We start from the raw sequence: 18,743 nt of genomic DNA on the forward strand, positions 1-18,743 counted from the left end.
ATTGAGACGGCTTTGCAACAAGATAATGCTCAAATGAGCAATTCCTCAGGTACTTTCTCTAAAAATTCGATAAAATGTGATATTTGGCTACGTGTATGTAAAGGAAATATGATAAATCGGTTATTATGACCACTCTCATGATCATTTTATTCCCATTCACATTAATAAATGGAATAGTGATGGCATTAATGGTACAGGAGAAAAACAATTCTCAAATAAAATATTTAGGTAAGGTTATAGTAGTAGATTAACATTGTTATTTTTGTCATCGGCAAATTGAAAAATCCAACTTATTGGAAAAATACTGGACGAAACCAGGCTGTTTGTAGTTACCAGTATAGATTAGTAAGGGATAATTTTAGGTTGCGGTATCGCATGGAGTTCTTCTCTTAACAGGTTTGTGAATAAATGCAATATCTTACCTCTGGTGGTCATGAATTCAACAGGATTGACACATTTAAAAAGAAATACGATAAACATATTGCTTAAATCGAGAAGCTATCCATACCTAGATAACAACCATAATTTTGGTAGGGGCAGTATATTTTATTATAATTATTGGTTTTTTATTGCCCTTATTGGGTTGCTGTATTTTTTATGTAGTTTAGATAGGTATTCAGCATCCATATTTTTTATGGGAATCTTTTTTCAGCTACCTCATTGGGCATTTTTGACTGTTGTGGCTTTTGTATTTGTTTGAGAAAACAATTGCAAAATTTCTAACTTGTTTAAAGGTAAGTAAGTGTATGGGCTCATTACAACAATCATAAAATAATATGTAACTACAATCATAAAAATACTAGACCGATTAGTGTTAGATAATTTTCCAATAAGCCAGGTCCTTTGCAATAAGCTGGTTTTCGAATTTGCCTACAAAAAATACATTATGAGGTCTGAGTTTCACTTAAAACAAAGAAATGGCATGATGGCATTCATATATTTTTAGTGTATTTCAACTTTTTTTTAAATGTACTAATGGAAAGAAGGATTCGGGTACCAGAAGATGGCAAAGTTATAGATTATAATCCTTTATACATGATAAATTTTCAATGACCAAATAATTGTACGGGTTAATGAAACAAAAAAACTTGATTAAAAGAAAAGCACCTCACAACTGTCTTATGCACCAACAAATACACTAAAGTGATAATTCACACTCAAAGACATTTAACATGTTATCTTTCTCAAGAACTGCTTTGTTAATTTACCCCATAAACTTTCATGAAGTAAATAAATGAAACGTGAAGTTTTCTCAATATTTATTTTTTTCCAAATCTTTATTTTAAAGATCTGAAGTTTAATGTCAAAGACCACAATCCACAGAAATTATACGTTCATATATCCAACTCTAGTACTCTTATTGATTTTATACAGTATCATCTACTGCATCTATGAGACAGATCTAATATTTATATAGTCAGTTTAAAATCAACTGATATTTCTTTTGAAATATTATGGTATAGTTCAGAGGTGTGAAAACAACACTATTTCATCATGAATAAACCTCTCTTTTGAATATAGCATAATATGTTCGCAGAAACATCATGTAACCATTATGATACAGGTTATGTTATCATTTACATTTCTCTATTTCAACTGATAACATCAAGAAAAAAACCCCAAAAAGTATATGAAAATACAGAACACATAGTTAAGAAAAAACACAAAGTCAAGCAATTTCACATCATTTGTACTCATTTTATTGCAACTACGATCACTATCAAGCAAATAAAAGGAAAACAAAAACCTGAAAAATGCAACCAATAAACTTGGGTAAAGAGAAAATAATAAGGAAATCAAAAATAATCATAAAATTTGCCTTTTTTTTAACTCTAAAATTACTCCATTCATACCAAAGAAGAATATAAAGTTGACTATTACACAAACATTTGAAAAACTATCAAACCATATGCAACTCAAACTAATAACAACTGGCGAAAAAATATATATATATCTTCAAACATATAACATTCAGCAGAAAATGTTTTTGACAAATATAAAGTCACTCATATATATATAAATATATACATACTCATACGATGGTGTATGTCACAGACAAAAATCATTTACTAAAATGCTAAATTGGAATTAAAAGAATGCACAGATCCTTAGAGCAATTATTCCCTCTCCAATTTCTGCTTAATATATATAATTCATAATCTTAACATTTCATACAAAATACATGGTGACACTGTTTCTGAAATTTCAAGCTCAGAAAAGTCGAGTGTCACATATATATATATATATATTCATTCCTTCATCTTAAAGAAATGACGAACAAGGAAAACACATTAAAAAGATTTTTTTTGAAACTGTAGAGCCAAAAAAAAAGGTCACGTCAATGCAATGAATGTGACATTTGAAACATGGCAAACAATGAAACAGTTACTCAAAAGTGAAAAAAAAAACAACAAAAATTATGTGGTTGGACCATAAATTATGATTCTGGCCTTCCTATTTAAAACTGAACAAAGCATGATGGTGTGTGTTGTCATTATGTAAAAGTTTCTAGCATGGGAAAAATGACTTCAAACAAAAAATGCCACATCAGCTTTCAATGAGATACGGTGATCATTCTTCAAGTCAACAGAATCTGATGACACATCCAAAACTCCAATGATATGGAGATTATCAGCAGAAGCCCATAAAATATCACGTGGCATGTTCTGTTTCTGCAGTTCTACATCTCTACCCTAAGAAAATATGGGGTAAAGAGTTACTTTACATGTAGTTTACAACTCCAATTCAAAAAATTTAAATGACTTGAAAAATGAATTGCATGATTTACAAACTGATTTTATTTCACCGGAATGAACTGGAATGTCCACAATTTCCAAACTATATCGACTGATTCTACACACTTTGCAGAAAAATGTAACATATAAATAAAAACTGAAACTTTACACATTTAGAAAAAAAAAAATTAGCATTTCGGAAAATTCACAAAATTACAAAAATTTTTAACTTGATTTAAAAAAATTACGATAATGTTATAAAACTTATGAGAAATGAATTTAATTACCGTATATACTCGTGTATAAGCCGACTCGTATATAAGCTGACCCCCCCCCCTACTTCAGAACCACCAAAACCACAATAAATTGCAAACGCGTGTATAAGCCGACTCGTATATAAGCTGACCCCCCACTACTTCAGAACCACCAAAACAACAATAAATTGCAAACCTGTGTATAAGCCAACCCCAAAAAAATCCGTGCATTTTAGAGAAAAAAAGTCTTATTTTTTCATACAAAATGAATAGCTTGCAGAAATTTACAATAGAAAATGATTCATACATTCATTTTTATCCGTTTCTTCTGAGTCTCCAATCTCCAAGGTCATGATAATCCATCAGATCATGGGGGTGTGGCATTTTCGTTTTTATCTTCATTTGGGCTGTCATAGCCATTGTCACTTTCAAAGAGGATATCATATTCAGTTTCATCCATCGCAATGCTGATGCAATATTTTTTTGAAGGATCGAATGATAATTTCGGCGGAAACAGAATTCCACGCCTCATGTACCCATTGGCACACTAAGCCAGACAGGTTTCTTCAAGGCATAGTAGTAGTTTCTTTATCATCGGAACTCATCCATTCGATCCACAAATTCCTCAAATAGTCTTTGAGAGGCTTTTTGATGCTCACATCTAAAGGCTGTACAATCGACGTTAGCCCACCTGGTATCAAAGTCAATGATGTTTCGATTTCTTTGCCTCGGCTTTGAACATATCCCATACCAATTATGCTGGATTCTTGAACACTGCTACAAAAATGACTACTGATTGCGGGGGGTCGATATTTTCTCATCAAAAACTTACCCGAGTATAAGCCAACCCCCCCCCCCCCACTTGAGGAACGAAATTTTTCCACAAAAAAACTCGGCTTATACACGAGTATATACGGTAAATGTTGAATATTTCGTGGCATTTCCCTTAGCTTTAATAACCTCTTGCAAAATATTTTGTAAAAATCCACTAGATTTTTGCAATAGTTTTTACTGATACTTACCCATGTGGTCTTCGAACTCATTAAACATTCCTTTTTGTCTTTTGGAGCAAACTTTTGAAGGCCTTTCTTCATGACACCTTATAAATTCTCCAAGGACTCTAATCTGGTGAATTTGATGGAAAAGGAAGAAATTTAATTTGTTTCTTCAAGCCGAGCAGTGGCCGATTTTGAAGTGTGAGAAGATGCAGTCTTGTTGGAAGATGAAATCAGCATCCAATAAATCTTCAGCCGATGGTATCATGCCGTATTCTAGAATTTCTCGATGTACATCACTTCACTCTTCCGGCCAAAATTCAAAGCCTCCTGCACCATCAGCACTTATACAACCCCATACCATAACGAAAGTTTCACTGACCACTTTATGCACTGCAACATGGTTCAGTTCAACTCTAGCATTCATTTGTTTGCGTGTACGAAGTGGCTTCCTCTTGAGCACATGCCATTTATATCCATGACAGTCGTCTCAGTGTGTTGGCGAACGACACATTGACACCAAGTCCTTTCCACTTTTTATGTATGAACCTGACACTACAAAAGAGGTGAAATCTCACGACATTTTTTAAGAGTCTGTCTGGCCTCACAATAGTAATTGGCCACTATTTGCATGTTTTCCCTGAAAATTGATATCATTTGAATGTCTTGAAAGTTTACTTGCACTTGCTTGAGAGCACTTTGCTTTCTAGGTGATCATTTGCTGAGTAAATCCTTCTTTGTGAAGATTCACTACCAGAGATTTTAGACCTGTTAAATCTTTCTTTCGACCCATTTTCAACACACAACTGAATAAAACTGGTTAGCAAGCTAGCCTTTATATAGCTAACGACATCGCAATAGTGATTCTTGCAAATTTTGCCACTGACTCTTATCCAATCGAAAATTCCCCTATTATTCTAATATTTTGATCCATCTCATCTAATTATTCAAATTTTTTGAGTATCTTAAATATTTAAAAAAATATGTTATTGCAATTTTGAACATGTAACAAACATGTCCCAGGTAAGTTCAATTTATTCTAAACTATTTTTTTCATTCACTTTCGTTGTTTATTTTTCCAGTAATCCTCAGTTGAAGAAAAGAAAACAACGACTTTATGCGTTATTCTAATTTTTTGAGTCAGAGTTGTATAACATCAAAATTATGTCACTCCAGAAAGTTCTAAGTAAACTTTTTCCCTCTCTCAATTTAATGCCAAAATTCTAGTAAAATTCAAATTGGTCTGAATTTATTATTTTAACAGAGCTGGCCATACAACAATATCATAACAAGAACTCTTTTCACATTTCAAGTACTACAATCCAACGTCACACCACACTTCATCACACTCTTGTTGATAGGTATACGTAGGATTTCTTTAGAGGAGACTTCCTCTAAAATGCTTTTTCTTTTGGGGGGGGGGGGTTTCACGTTTTTCTCTGGCAAAACACTATAATCTCAGCTCAAGGGTACCCCTCCACATACGCCAATGTGCTTTTAAGTACATTTTTAAAATGAATAAATTACTAGATAGGCTGATTTAACAGTACAGTAAAAGTGCTGCATCCACAGTTTAGACAACGTTTGTAATCAATCAAATGGATAATCAATGGGGGTCAAAAATAGCTTACGTAATACTTGAACGGCCCCCAATTCTTTTCTGTCTGTCTATCATAATATATTAAATTTTTTGAAGGTGCAGAGCTTGTCAACTCTCTTCGACAATGCACAGCAAATTTTGAAGACGTACATTTTTTAAGAATGAGGCTCCTTCGAGACCACTTTCAAAAGTACAATGCAAAATGTGTAAATTACAAGATCTGATGTAAATAAGACAAGGTAAACCAGGTAGTTTTACTGCACTGACCATCATTTTTTAAAAGGGATTTGTTCACATTTTACTGTTCAATGCTAGTGTAATCATTTTGAACACTTCCATTTCTAGCTCTTTGCTGAGCATTGTGAATATTGTTTCTAAAAATACAGAAAAACATTAAAAATACTTAAAAATACAGAAGACAACTGAATGCTATTGGGTAGCATCAGAATCACCAAACCTAGGATAGGCCTATGTATCTAACTGGTTTGTAATGCAAACTGATGTTTCCCCTATTTGCACCATAATTTTAAATGATGAATGTTAGTTACTGTCCAAGACCATGAAGTACTAAATACAAAATTATTTTTTCCATCCAGACGGAAGTTTTTCATGACTATACTTGTTGAACCCTCAAACTAAACAAATGAAAAATTAATCAACCAAATGGTCCACATACATCCCCCAAATAACCTTAAAAACAATATAATTTCTGCTTTGGCAGAATCATTAATTGCATTCTTTAACATTTGTAATACTTGGCAATATATCAATGATTGCTCAATTAAAATCAATTACACAAATTTTGCCAGCCAATAGGATTTGGTAAAAGTAGGACATTTTACCAAAAAGAAGAAATAGTAAGACGAGTGGGAGCCCTGCAAATGTAATACTCCGTCTAAACCAGTGATTCCCAACGTGGGCGTTAAAGCCCCTTTGGAGGCAATGGAATGATCCGGGGGGGGGGGGGGGTAGAAGCTACGGGTATAACATTGGATCCTATGGGTTAGATTGTGTTGGGGGGCGATGGGAGAAAAAATTTTCTGAAGAAAGGAGCAATGAGGCAAAAAAGGTTGGGAAACTATGTTAATGAACTGCCAGTGTTTAGACCAAACTAACAGGTACCCATGATAAACAATCGAAATTGCCATCTAATACCAACTTGATTTCACTTGCCAATAACTTTAATACTTTTTTTACAAATATTCCTCAAGCTGGTATTACACTATAAAAGTTTGATAAAATTTCTTTTATAAATTTTATATTCAATTTTTTTTTATAAAATTTATTTTATAAAGGAAAGGGGCCACATTACATTATAAAAGATTTATATAAAATTGCTTTTGCAAAAGTTTTCATTAGTTTGTTATTTTGTCAGTCTTCGTTAGTGCTGTGTTGTTACTGGTAGTAGTTATGGATGAAGAAATTTTTTTTAGCATTTTACTATAGGAAATTTATCATTTGCAACCTTGGTGTGTAATGGCTTCGGTTTTAAAATACATGAAGCTTATGCGGATGCAGGGGCATCGGAAGCGTTTCTAAACTGTGGGTGCTCGTCTTTAGTTTTATATGAGAAATTTTAATTTCTGAATCAATTCTGGGAGTTCTCGGATCCATGCCACAAATTACTGTGAATTCTTGAGCACCCACAGCACCTCTGGCTCCAACGCCACTGTGTGGATGATTGTATTGGATGAAATAATTTGTGGAAGAAGCTAATTATTTTGATGCATTACATCTAGCTGGGAAAGCAACTTAATGAATAATAAATAAGCCAGTTTATGAAGTTGAGGAATACAACGCCCAGAGTGAAAGTTTAGCGACTAAATTGTCCATGTTTCATCATATTACTTATTGCAGCTCATATGTCACAGTAAAATCCCAGAGACTCAGGTTTTATCAAGTTGGTGAAAGTTCAAAAAACGCTTATAAATGTTTTCATTTCGGATTTTAAACAAGTCAAAGTCTGTTTCAAATGAATCAATTAATCACCATGAGCTTATTGGTTTATGAATAATTTAATAATTATAAACAAATAATGAATTAACAAACGAAATAACCACCATGATTAGATTATGACGCTATTTAAGTAATTGATGCTCATAATTAATTTACTCCTACCAGTTAACGCCCATTTTAAATTAATTAATTTAACATTAACTTAACAGTTCCCCCACCCATCTTGATTAATTAATAATTGTTCAATAGTTACTATTACTAGTGTGAATGACACTTATTAATGAGTTAATAGTAATAAGTATTTAAACGTAAAACTTATTTCGTTATGATGGCTCGCGCTGACGCACGGGGGTGATGAGTGCGCTTCGCCCAGAGTGAGGGTGCAAACAAACATTTCATTCTCTTCGACAACATGTTTTGGAAAGGTAGGGCATTCATAGATAATAGGTATCTCACAGAAGTTATGTATAATGACTCCTAGTACAAACTTCCTTTGACTGTTGTTAAGAGCATGCCCCTCCCCTACCAATGCCGGGACGGACCGTGCGGCCATATTGGGCACCGCTCTACGTTAAATGGAGTTGAAAGGGAGAAAAAAGCTTTGTCGAACGGAAAAAAAAACAACAAACGTCAGTACCGCCAAAAATATGGGTAGAGATTTTTAGATCTACCCATACTCCGCATGGGTAGAGATGTTTTTTCTCGAGGTGCCCCTGTTTGCCAAATCCGGATTTTTGCAATGTGTAATTGTAACGATCTGCAACCGCCGATGATAACCACACGACCGCATAATGGCTAGATGACAAAATTGGATATTTTAACTTGAGTTTTCACAGATCCTGTTTTTTCCCAACGATCTCCAAAAATTTTTAGTAATTTAAATGAGTGAACCAATCCCCTTTTTGATTCTTTGCAAAGGCACGTTTGCAATATTATGGGAAATAAAGCAAATTTACGCCGTAGATATGCTGTCTTTGAATGCAAATTGAGAGAGAGAGAGAAGTATGTAACCCGCAGGAGAAAAAATATTCTCCAAAATCTGAAAATTCGGCATATTCATTCAAGGACTTTGACAGCTCGCAGGTTATACCAATAACAACATAGGACTTTGTACTTCAAGGTAGTAGAACTACTTTCCAACGTAATGAGATAACGCGATTGTGGCAGATGGTGGGAAGTGAAAAAAAATTGAAGTTTTCCCCCTTCGTATCTTTTCCCTTGTCTCAAAAAGAACGCGTCCTGTGAAAAAAATTTTCATGCTTCTTTTTCCTGAATTTCGGGTATTTGACGTACTACAGTGCATTAGCGATACGCATATTTCACAAATGCACAGCTATTCCACGATTACATGATTTTTTTTCCACACAGCTATTCCACGATTACACGATTTTTTTCCACACAGTCAATCACGTTGCTTCAGCCTCTACGATAATTTGCGTAGCTCTACATTATCTTCATTTTCGTATCTGATCGCGCAATAGTGGTGCAAACAAGGTAGACATTTCCATTAATGTTCCGCGAGGCATTTCAAATGTGCAATCGTGCCATTTTCAATAAAAAGAATTTTATTTTCTAAACCAACAAATTTATGCATTAAAAGCAAACTTAAATATTCAAACAGTTAAAGGAGGGTAACGACTTCAAATTTCTGAAAATATGATAGAAAATCCTTGTAAATTTTAATAAAACATTTCTCCAATTTAATCAATGCATTTTTCGATAGTAAATCGACTAAAAATAAACTGATAAATTATAGTATGAAAAAATATATTGTGCATGTTAATAATCGTAAACAACTATGAAATATTTAAACATCTATTTAACTATCAGAACTTCAGAAGAGTAAAGATATGCTAAAAAGAATTACATTTTCTACAGCATTATTATTGGTCTTAATAGTTTTTTCTACATATTTTTTATTATAATATTTAATTGATTTATTATACACCAAAAAGTTTTAAGATTCTGCAAAATATGAATACATTATAAATTCGGTAAAAACTGAAATATTCGAACAGCTAAAGGCACAGATCACGAAAATCTTTTCAAATTTTAGTAAAATATTTCTCCAATTTATCAATGTATTTTTTGATAGCAAATCGACTAAAAATAAACAAAAATTATTGTATAAAAATATATATATTATGCACGTTAATTAGTCGTAAACAGCTATAAAATATTTAAAAATCGGAACTTAGGAAAAGAAATGACACTAAAAGACATAAAGACACTAAAGACACTAACATTATTTGTCTTAATTTTTTCTGCATGCTTTTGTTATAATATTTAACTGATTTACAGTACTTTGTATTTTAAGAGTCCACAAAATATAGTGTAAAATGTATTGCATCAGCAAAAAGAATTAAACTTTTAAATCATTTTCTGACGAGGAGTTAAAAAAGAAATAACTTTCACGAACTGGATTCGAACCTTGGTCTTCAGGTTCGCAGTCCGATAGAATATCACCTGCACTAATTCGGCTGTCGAAAAGGGTCCTAAAACTGTTTATCACCAAAAAAATATACTTTTAGTGAAATTTTTTTCTTCGAAATTTATTACCACTTTCACCACTGGTTACCATTAATCACGGAATTTTAATCCTTCCCTTACGTGAATTAAAATAATGTTTGTTTGGCATAACAGTGTGTTAATATTTTAGAATACATTCGTGATTTCATAATATAAGGAAGCCACCTTGTGACCGAAAGAACAACAGATCTTACGATATTAAGGTAGTGGGAATTATCGTAAACCAAAATTATCGTAAATCAAGAAGAGACGTGATTGGCTGAAATCGTGTAATCGCAGAATAGCTGTGCATTTGCGAAATTAGCTAGTGGCACCTTCGTTAACCACAAACAAGAATTGCCGCAAATGCACAGGGATTCGGAGCACCATGTAGAAAGAGAACCGTTTCAGTGCAATTGGCCCCTGCTTTTAAAAAGAATTTATTTAAATTTTAGTGGTCAATGCCAGTGTAATCATTTTTGACAAATGAAGCACTTTCGTTTCTAGCTCTTTACTTGAGCATTGTAAATATTGTTTGTACCTCTGCATGACCAAAAAATAAAGAAAACTAAATGCTATTAGGTATCATCAAACTCGCAAAACCTAGAATAGGTCTATGCACCCAACTACTTTGTTATGCAAACTGTTGTTTCACTTAATACACAAAATGTGCACCATAACTTTGAACGATGAATGTTAGTTACTGTCCAAGATCATCAAGTATAGTAAATACAATTTTTTTTTTCAACCAGGCAAAAGTTTTTAATGATTACTCTTATTTTTAGAACCCTCCCTCAAACTAAGCAAATGAAAAATTACTAAATTACCAAATGGTCCACATACACCCCCCCAAATAACCTCAACAACAATACAATTTCTGCTTTGGCAGAATCATTAATTTCAATCTACTACACTTGTATTATTTGTATTATTATGTCCACGATTCCCTTCTCAATTAAAGTTAATTATATGGATTTTGTTGGAAAAGTAGGACAAGTGGGAGCCCTGCATTCGACAAAATGAGCCATGCTGGACTGTTTTCTTACATCAGTTGTTCCCAAACTGTGAGTAGCGACCACCTGGGGGGGGGGGGTTAATAAAATATAGGGTCTTAATGAAAGGGGGAACACAAGTAAATTAACAAAAAAAAACCTGAATTTTGGTTTCAACTTTTTAAAAACTTTTGAATTTAAAGTTGATTTAAATACAATGCCCCATAGAAACTAGACCCTAAGGGCTCAAACAACACAAGTGTCCCCCAAAAGCATAAGTGGATACAGGTTGTTTCCCCTAACAAGGTGGGGACACTAATTAATGTCCACCTTTTGCTCTTCTGCCTACGCCAATACTTTTTTTTAATTGTGGGGGGGGGGGGGAATCATCTTCATTGCCCTTCCCCCCACGTGGCTTCAACTAACTTTGTGAAATCGCCTAAGCTCTCAGGTTATCATGAATATTCAATGCAATCCATTCCTGTGTACGCCCTTGCGAGTCGTAAATACAGACATCTGGCAACCCTAGACCCCCCTCATCAATGTTTTTGTTATATCGGAGTTTCTCTTTGTCACCTACGACAAAATCAAAACTTTCCAAAGCAAGCTCCGTGGGAGCACCCAAGCTCGTTGAAAACGTATCGTATCCTGCGAATGCAAAACTACCGAATACAACAAATGATCAATATTAAGCAGCGTTGCGCTGCCACGCATAGCAATAGTGGGATCAAAACAGAGCAAAAGAACCGAACGACGTTGAATGGTGCAAGGTGAGATTAATCGAGCAGTTTGTTCAGTTGGTTCAACGATCGGCGCCAACTGTCGAAATTGGCAGTTCCGCCGACGGAATCGACGCGCATCGCCAGACAGGGATGTGCATCCGAAGAAAACGCAGTTTTAATAGAATGTGAACGAATGAGCTCATTTCACTACTGATTGAATTGGCGCGCGCAGGTAAAAAAAAAAATATATAGAAGAAACGTTTCTTATATACGAAAGCCGAAACCATTGTTTAAGCATAGATAGTCCAGCCAATTTTTCCAATTTAGAGGGAAGGACAGTAGAGGGCTGATCCAGCCAAGGGACACTGAGATAATTCTCATTTTTGTTTTTCACACTAAATCCACTAAACAGGGTCTGTGAAGAATTTGGCCTGAGCCTGTCAAAGATCTCAGCTTAGGGGCCCTACTGCAAGATATGGGGCCACTAGACCAGTGTTTCTCAACCTTTGGAATCCCGTGGCACGGTTGATTTCTTTTTCTTGATTGGAAGGCCTGGGCCTACACAAGATTAATGGGAAATAAATGGGTAAAAATGAAGCAATAAACCACTCACAGCCCAGTTTGGCAGATGCCATTGCCCAGCGGTTGAAGAACACTGCACTAGACCAACCAAGGGTCCTTTCGGAGCACGGAGAGACTTCACATATTACTTTTCCTATTCACATTTTTAAGAAGTCCAATATTAGGCACTTGTTACTTGCTCTATCGTCATGCTTAGGTGTACGTCTACATCAGGCATCTTCAATCCGTTGCTCACGAGCACCATGGTGCTTCCTGGAGCAGCCAGTGCGCTTCAAAATGCGTGCTTGCCCCGGCTGACCATGTCGTTGTGGCCCTGTACATCAGTATTTATGTTGCAAGGTTTAAGGTACATATAGGGCTGCATCTGGATACTTTTTTAACTAGAGCTAGCAAGCTTTTGGCGTCCCAGTGTAAAGAAAGTTTAGGAGTGGTTAAAGGGGTACTTCGGCGCCCCCTCTAGTTCAGCACCCTGTACAATGAACCCATTCTCCCTAGTTGCAGCTTTGTGTGTGTATATATAAATCAAAAAGTACTTGAAAAGAACGATATGTGCGAAAATTGTCTTAGAGCACTCTGATATTACCCGCATGCAACGTTTTGTCTAGATGGTTTCTTCTTTCATTGCAAAAACAACAAACACGCTCATTCATATACGATAGAAAATTAAATACCAAAAAGACAGAATAATGAAAGCAAAACACACACAATGCAGCTCTTAGGGACGTATTTCCTCCCCGGTTCATACTTATGCTTTTAATAAATGTTTCAAAAGTTTGATATGGAATTTGCAAATATTAAAACTTCTTCCTTCAGATGTCTAATTGTTTTTACTTTTGATAATTTTTTATGAATTTATTAGAAATGGTTGGGCCTCCTGGCAATTAGTACTTTTTTGGATGAGGTATTAATTGGTTTTTTCGCTAAAACGTTATAATAGGGAATCAATGCATTTCAATGCATTCAAATTTTTAAAATATATATCTCAGTTTTAATGGCGGTAATCACGTTACTTTATCAATGTCATTATAACCGAGTTTTAATATATGCTCATGTAGAAAAACCAAAAAAAAAAAAAAAATTTCATTGCTTAGAAAAATTTAATTTTTTCTTCATCAGTTTTTTTATATTGTTATCAGTGCAAGAGTGCCAAACAAAGAATTAGTTTCTGTTGAATGGAACTTCACCATTCAGTTCCTCGAATTTGTCTTTTCCCCTCATTTTTTATGGCAACCTGAGAAGAGCAATTCCTTTGTCCAGTGCATCCGAAATCCCATCACCCTTCTTGTCAAACTACTTAATAGACAATGGAAGACAACAACTGAGAGTCCAGCTAAACCATCATCAGGGTATTCAAGTCTTTTCAATAGATGATGGCAGCTTTCCGGTTACCCCAACCGTCCAAAAAAAATGTGAATTTTCGGAAGATTTTTGGAAAAAATGTGGTTTGTGTTTAAAAAACCGCCGTCAGCGGTTGCATCTATGCGTTGACAGAATAAAACTATAGATGATGCCTTTCCCCCAACCTCAACCGCCTGCAACCGTGCTGCAGTCAGGTTCTGGCCTTAGGAGGAACATTAACAGATGTTGAAAGGACCAAAGAAAGGTATTTTCGTTCATCCAGGCTAAATAGCTTTTTTGCCATACCCACATAATGTCTGCCCCAATGCAGGGTGGCTACTCATTGACATTGTTCTTTTCTGTTGTTACTCACCCATCCATCCCTCCGGAGGAGGGGGAAGAAAAGAAACCAGAGAAAGAAGAAAAAATATTGAATGCTGAGATTTTCAAAAGCCCAGATTTTAGAGGGGGAGAAAATAAAAAAAGATCTTTGGCGAATCATAAAAAAAATCTGTGAACTTCAGTCAAATTTTGGAGACTTTTTTTCTGGACTTCCTTGACCTTTTTTCTCATTCTGTGACTTTTCCAGGACTTTGTGACTTTAGACACCCTGAGCAACCATTGCTTTCAGCACCTTTGCATAGCAAGGATGTTTAAGTTGTCACAACCGGGATAAAAAATAATGAACATCACGAGCAAACATAACTAGAGTCAAGAATTAGAACTTCAATTTAAATTTAATTCAGATAAAATGTTTAAGGATTTGATTCGGAATAATTTACAAATTTTGACAAAAGTTAATATCACTTCCATCTTGTAGCTGGATACTGAAGTCGACTCATCTGTTCTTATACCTCGGCAGGCCCTACACGATGAGAAGCAGCCTAGTAAGAGTTCAGGAACATTTTTAGAGGATTTGCAGAGGCATTCCAAGCTATGGCACCCTAACTCCCCAGGTGGAGTTAATAAACGAATAGCAAAATACAGCTGGATATGAGTTAAGTGAGAATAAAGGTGTGTAGAGACGACACTATCACTGCCTTTTGTACTGAAGCTGCGACCAATCACCATCGACCACATCACCGATTTGCATACATTCCAGATTTTCCCCATCAGTGGAATTGAGATGCAGCAGCAGTAGGAATGACATCATTTTACTAGTCAGTTGAGAGACTTTGGAGCGATGTTTATCGACTGCTCCAGATCAACGACGACCTTGGACCGGCACCAATGACCTGCCTTACGATATTTGGTGAGAGAACGAATTAACAAAATTTATTTTAAATGAGGTCGTCCCTCTCCACTCGCCATGGGTTCGTATGGTGCAGATAGTGGCCTACTGCTAGGTCCAATCAACCAACTAGCTTCACTTATCCCAACTATGCCGCTACATTCGAAGGCGGGGAATGGGTGATAAGGTTCTAGACATCATCATAATATTGTTTTGTCCCCAAGGAAATTCAATGCCAAAAATGAAAAAATACACTCCCCCTATGCAATTCCAATTGCGAAAGAGAATAGTCCAAATTAACACTCAAGGGAAGTGAAAATTTAAGCATTTGCATACTTAGTGTGGAAGAAATCTGCGTGCAAAATTTCGAGATGATCTTTATTTTTAGGGTGTTTTTTATTTATTCATTCCAGAATAAAGAAAAATTTATTACCATCATTTCATATTCGTAATGCTTGAAATTAAAAAAGACAAGCTGTACAAAACACTAAGAAGCAATTTATGAAGAAAAAAAATTAACTGGATATAAAAGAGTATTTAATGGAGGCAAACAAACTGAAAAATTGTTCTATTTCACGCTATGTAGGCCTACACAACCCAGTGAGATTTGTAGGTTCAATTTAGTTCATTTCTATATTTCATATGTGCAGGAAGATAAGCTTCTACAATATCCTGACCATTCAGTTTGAGACTAAGAATCTTACCATGTGCACTAAAACCATCCAAGTCTAAATGCATTTTCTATCAGTAAAAAATGTATTTAATTAATTGCAACTATACATTTGAAATGGCTAAAAAGCTTTGTGAAAGAAAAGGCACACCAAAAAAGAGAGATTCCAGGGTGAACTAAATTAATTTAGCCAAATTAATTAGACTAAATCTTTGTTAGTCGAAAATTTCATTGAAAATATCCCTTACATTAGAAACCAAAAGTGATTCTATTAAACAGAATCTACTTTATAAATACAAAAAAAAATTTAATATTATCTATCAAGTACAGAAATTCTGCAAAAAAAACCCTTACCAGAACAGTGTTGTAACAACTGCACATAGCACAGCACAGAATGCCACACTTAGCTTGGAGCAGCTTTATGAGAGGTACACACTAAAATAAAAAAAATTTACAGATTAGAAATACAGAAAAAATGCCTAAGGAACTCTTATACACAAAAAACAAGCAAATTAGCTGAATGGGGACACAAATTTAAATCGACTCTTTAGATATAAAAAGATTAGCTCGGAAGTGTCACGTTTAAATGCAAAATTTTCGTGCAACTATTTTATGCAATACTCTAATATCTTGGGAACTGCTTCACCAATTTGTATCAAATTTTGTCCATATACCAAACAAGACCCAGCATAAAACTTGCTTTAAGATAAAAACTATTTGAAATCATCCGGAGATAGCTCAATACACAATAAAAGTATTTCCCTTCTTCTACAATCATTTTCTGAATATATAGTTTGGTTACCATGGTTCTTAAATAATATTTTCTCCCAGTTTTTCGTAGGCCACTAGGGCAGAGAGCAAAGCAACAATGACACTGGGTTGAATAGATGAGGGGAGTAGTATGTTCAAACCTTTTTGTTTTCTTTGCTCTCATAGCACAGGGTTACAATAGATGTCAAGATTCAGTGATCTTTTTATCAACAAAATCCCTATCATTAAAACACTTTAATTTTGGATAATCTTCAGGTTTTCAACCAATAAATATTGATCTCCTATCCAAAAAAATTGTGACTACAGTTTAAATCAGTGTTTTCCAAAGTGAGTGATGGAAAGATCCAAGGGGGGCGATAGAAGCTACCAGTATAACATAGTATCCTATGCTTTCGCTTGAGGTGGGTGGGGGGGGGGAGAGAACAAAAAGAAAAGGTTTCTCTGAAGAAGGGAGCGATGGAACAAAAAGTTTGGGAACTATGGTTTAAACAATGTCAGTGAATACTACCCTAAATGTGGGCCACTCCCCCCATCAACATTTCACTCTTTCTTCATTCTATTCCTCCCATATCTATTGTTCTTGAAAAATTGATAATGGAATGCCAATTATGCTAGATAGACTTGCCGACTGCTATGGATTGCTAGTGATTACTATGGCTGCCACATTTGCTTATGGGAGATACTCCCACACACAATACTATGGAAATAATTTTTTCCCCAAGACTCTTCTTTTAAATCAGAGATTCTTTGGGTCTTTCACACACACAGTAATCTTTTGATTTTTTTTTGGGGAATTTCTTTTCAGATGTTTACTTACTAGAAAACAAAAAGTTTTCACAGGCATATGCCAGACAGAACAGAAGAGTTCGAGGGAAGACATTTCATCTGACTGGAAAAGCCGGTTAGTTGTCAAATTGACATGCAGTTTGTCATTGCAGGGTTCCCACTCAAAAAATTAGAAAATGTAGGAAAAAGTAAAACTAAAAAGTAAGACGGGGCACCCACCCTAGACAACATAAAAAATCATAGCATAATTTTAAAAAAATTCCTACAATTTTTTTTTTAATTTAAAAATTTAATTTTTTTCATAGCACCATTTCAGTATCTTATAACAGTGGTTTTCAACCGGGGGGTCATATGGCCCCAAGGGGGCCCTAGGATATTCCAGGGGATCCACAGATGAAAATCTTGCAAAAGCGGAGCCACAGCTGCTGATAAAGGGGGAGGGGGGCACGAAGAATTGTTTTAGTTTTTAAAGAGAAATTTAATTTCAGACAAAGTGCATAGAATATATTTTTTGAAATTTTTTCCCCTATTTAAGTAACATTAACATGAGGAAGGAAATAAAAAGTGTTGCATGTGAATCTCCGTGGTTTTACGACTTGAGGTGACAGCAGGTCCTGACACATACTATAGAAGAGGCTTCAGCAAAATGGAGTAAATGTAAAAACAGGAAATTGTGTGTGTGTGTTCCAAGACTTTTCATTCAGAGAGAGATGCCATTAAGAAGGCAGACAAAGATTTGCTGACTATTCATTGACAATCTTTTGAAAGCTGGTAGTAAACGTAATCCAAGAAGTATGGGGTGAAAATGAAAGTTTGCCAAAAAACAAGCCCATCGCACGCACATTTTCAAGCAATTACAGGCAGATAGCCGTCTAGCTTAGCACAAAACTATCATCAGCTAAACAAGGAGTGGAAGGGGGGGGGGTCTGTTCGGGGTCAGAATATCCAATAAAGAATGATTTCTGTGCCAATAATCCATCACCTCTGCTGAAAAGAAATAGTGTTGTGCTGCTGAAAAATAAGAGGATTATCACCACCAGTTTTTTAGGAATGTTTGTTAATCTTCCCCCCCCCCCACCACCACACCATGCAGAGGCTAACCAATATGGTTCTTAAAAGCAGCATCATAAATACAAATAAACAAAAAAAATATAATTTAGACCTCTTTGATTGTGGCTAGCAGGATATTTCAATGCCTACAATAGGATCTGAGTAGTTAGAAGATGAAATTTAGCACTTGAAATGTCAGAAATTTTAAGTTTCATGTGAAAACAAGCATGTAATGATTTTTTTTCTTGTATGTCTGTCCAATTTGTCATAAGCTTGTGTATACGCTTTCAAGACAAATGTATATACAGGGTGCATAGGTAGGTAACAGGATGTGTGGTATTTTACTGGAGAGGCACTGATTTTAGAGGCATGCTTCCCATTAGAAAAAGTATCCGAATAAAATGCAGTACTCAGATATGTCATTCACGTTACAAGGGGTTTTGTGCAGTCATTAAAATAAAGATGGTAACTTTTTATACGGACACACTGTGCTCAAAAACCAATCAGAAAGTTTCTCCCGATACCAACTAAAAAATTTCGCCGCTTCTAAGTG

General features: G+C 35.1%; 1 protein-coding gene across 2 annotated transcripts in view; it reads right to left on the reverse strand.

Annotated features, from left to right (window-relative positions):
• Nucleotides 1–1,242: 1,242 nt before the first annotated feature.
• Nucleotides 1,243–18,743, reverse strand: part of LOC149076695 (uncharacterized) — a 62,817-nt gene continuing 45,316 nt past the window's right edge. For both annotated transcript variants that reach the window (XM_089244316.1, XM_089244317.1), the window contains exons 6-7: nt 15,938–16,018; nt 1,243–2,693 (exon numbers count right to left, since the gene is read on the reverse strand). In XM_089244316.1, the coding sequence (XP_089100442.1) occupies nt 2,529–2,693; nt 15,938–16,018 (246 nt within the window). In that variant the 3' untranslated portion in view covers nt 1,243–2,528. The remainder of the gene's footprint in view (nt 2,694–15,937; nt 16,019–18,743) is intronic.

Source organism: Pholcus phalangioides, unplaced genomic scaffold (assembly GCF_987345545.1).
Source record: "Pholcus phalangioides strain wild (caught in Gottingen) unplaced genomic scaffold, Ppha-v1.0 ptg000015l_1, whole genome shotgun sequence".
NCBI classification, from domain to species: Eukaryota; Metazoa; Arthropoda; class Arachnida; order Araneae; family Pholcidae; genus Pholcus; species Pholcus phalangioides.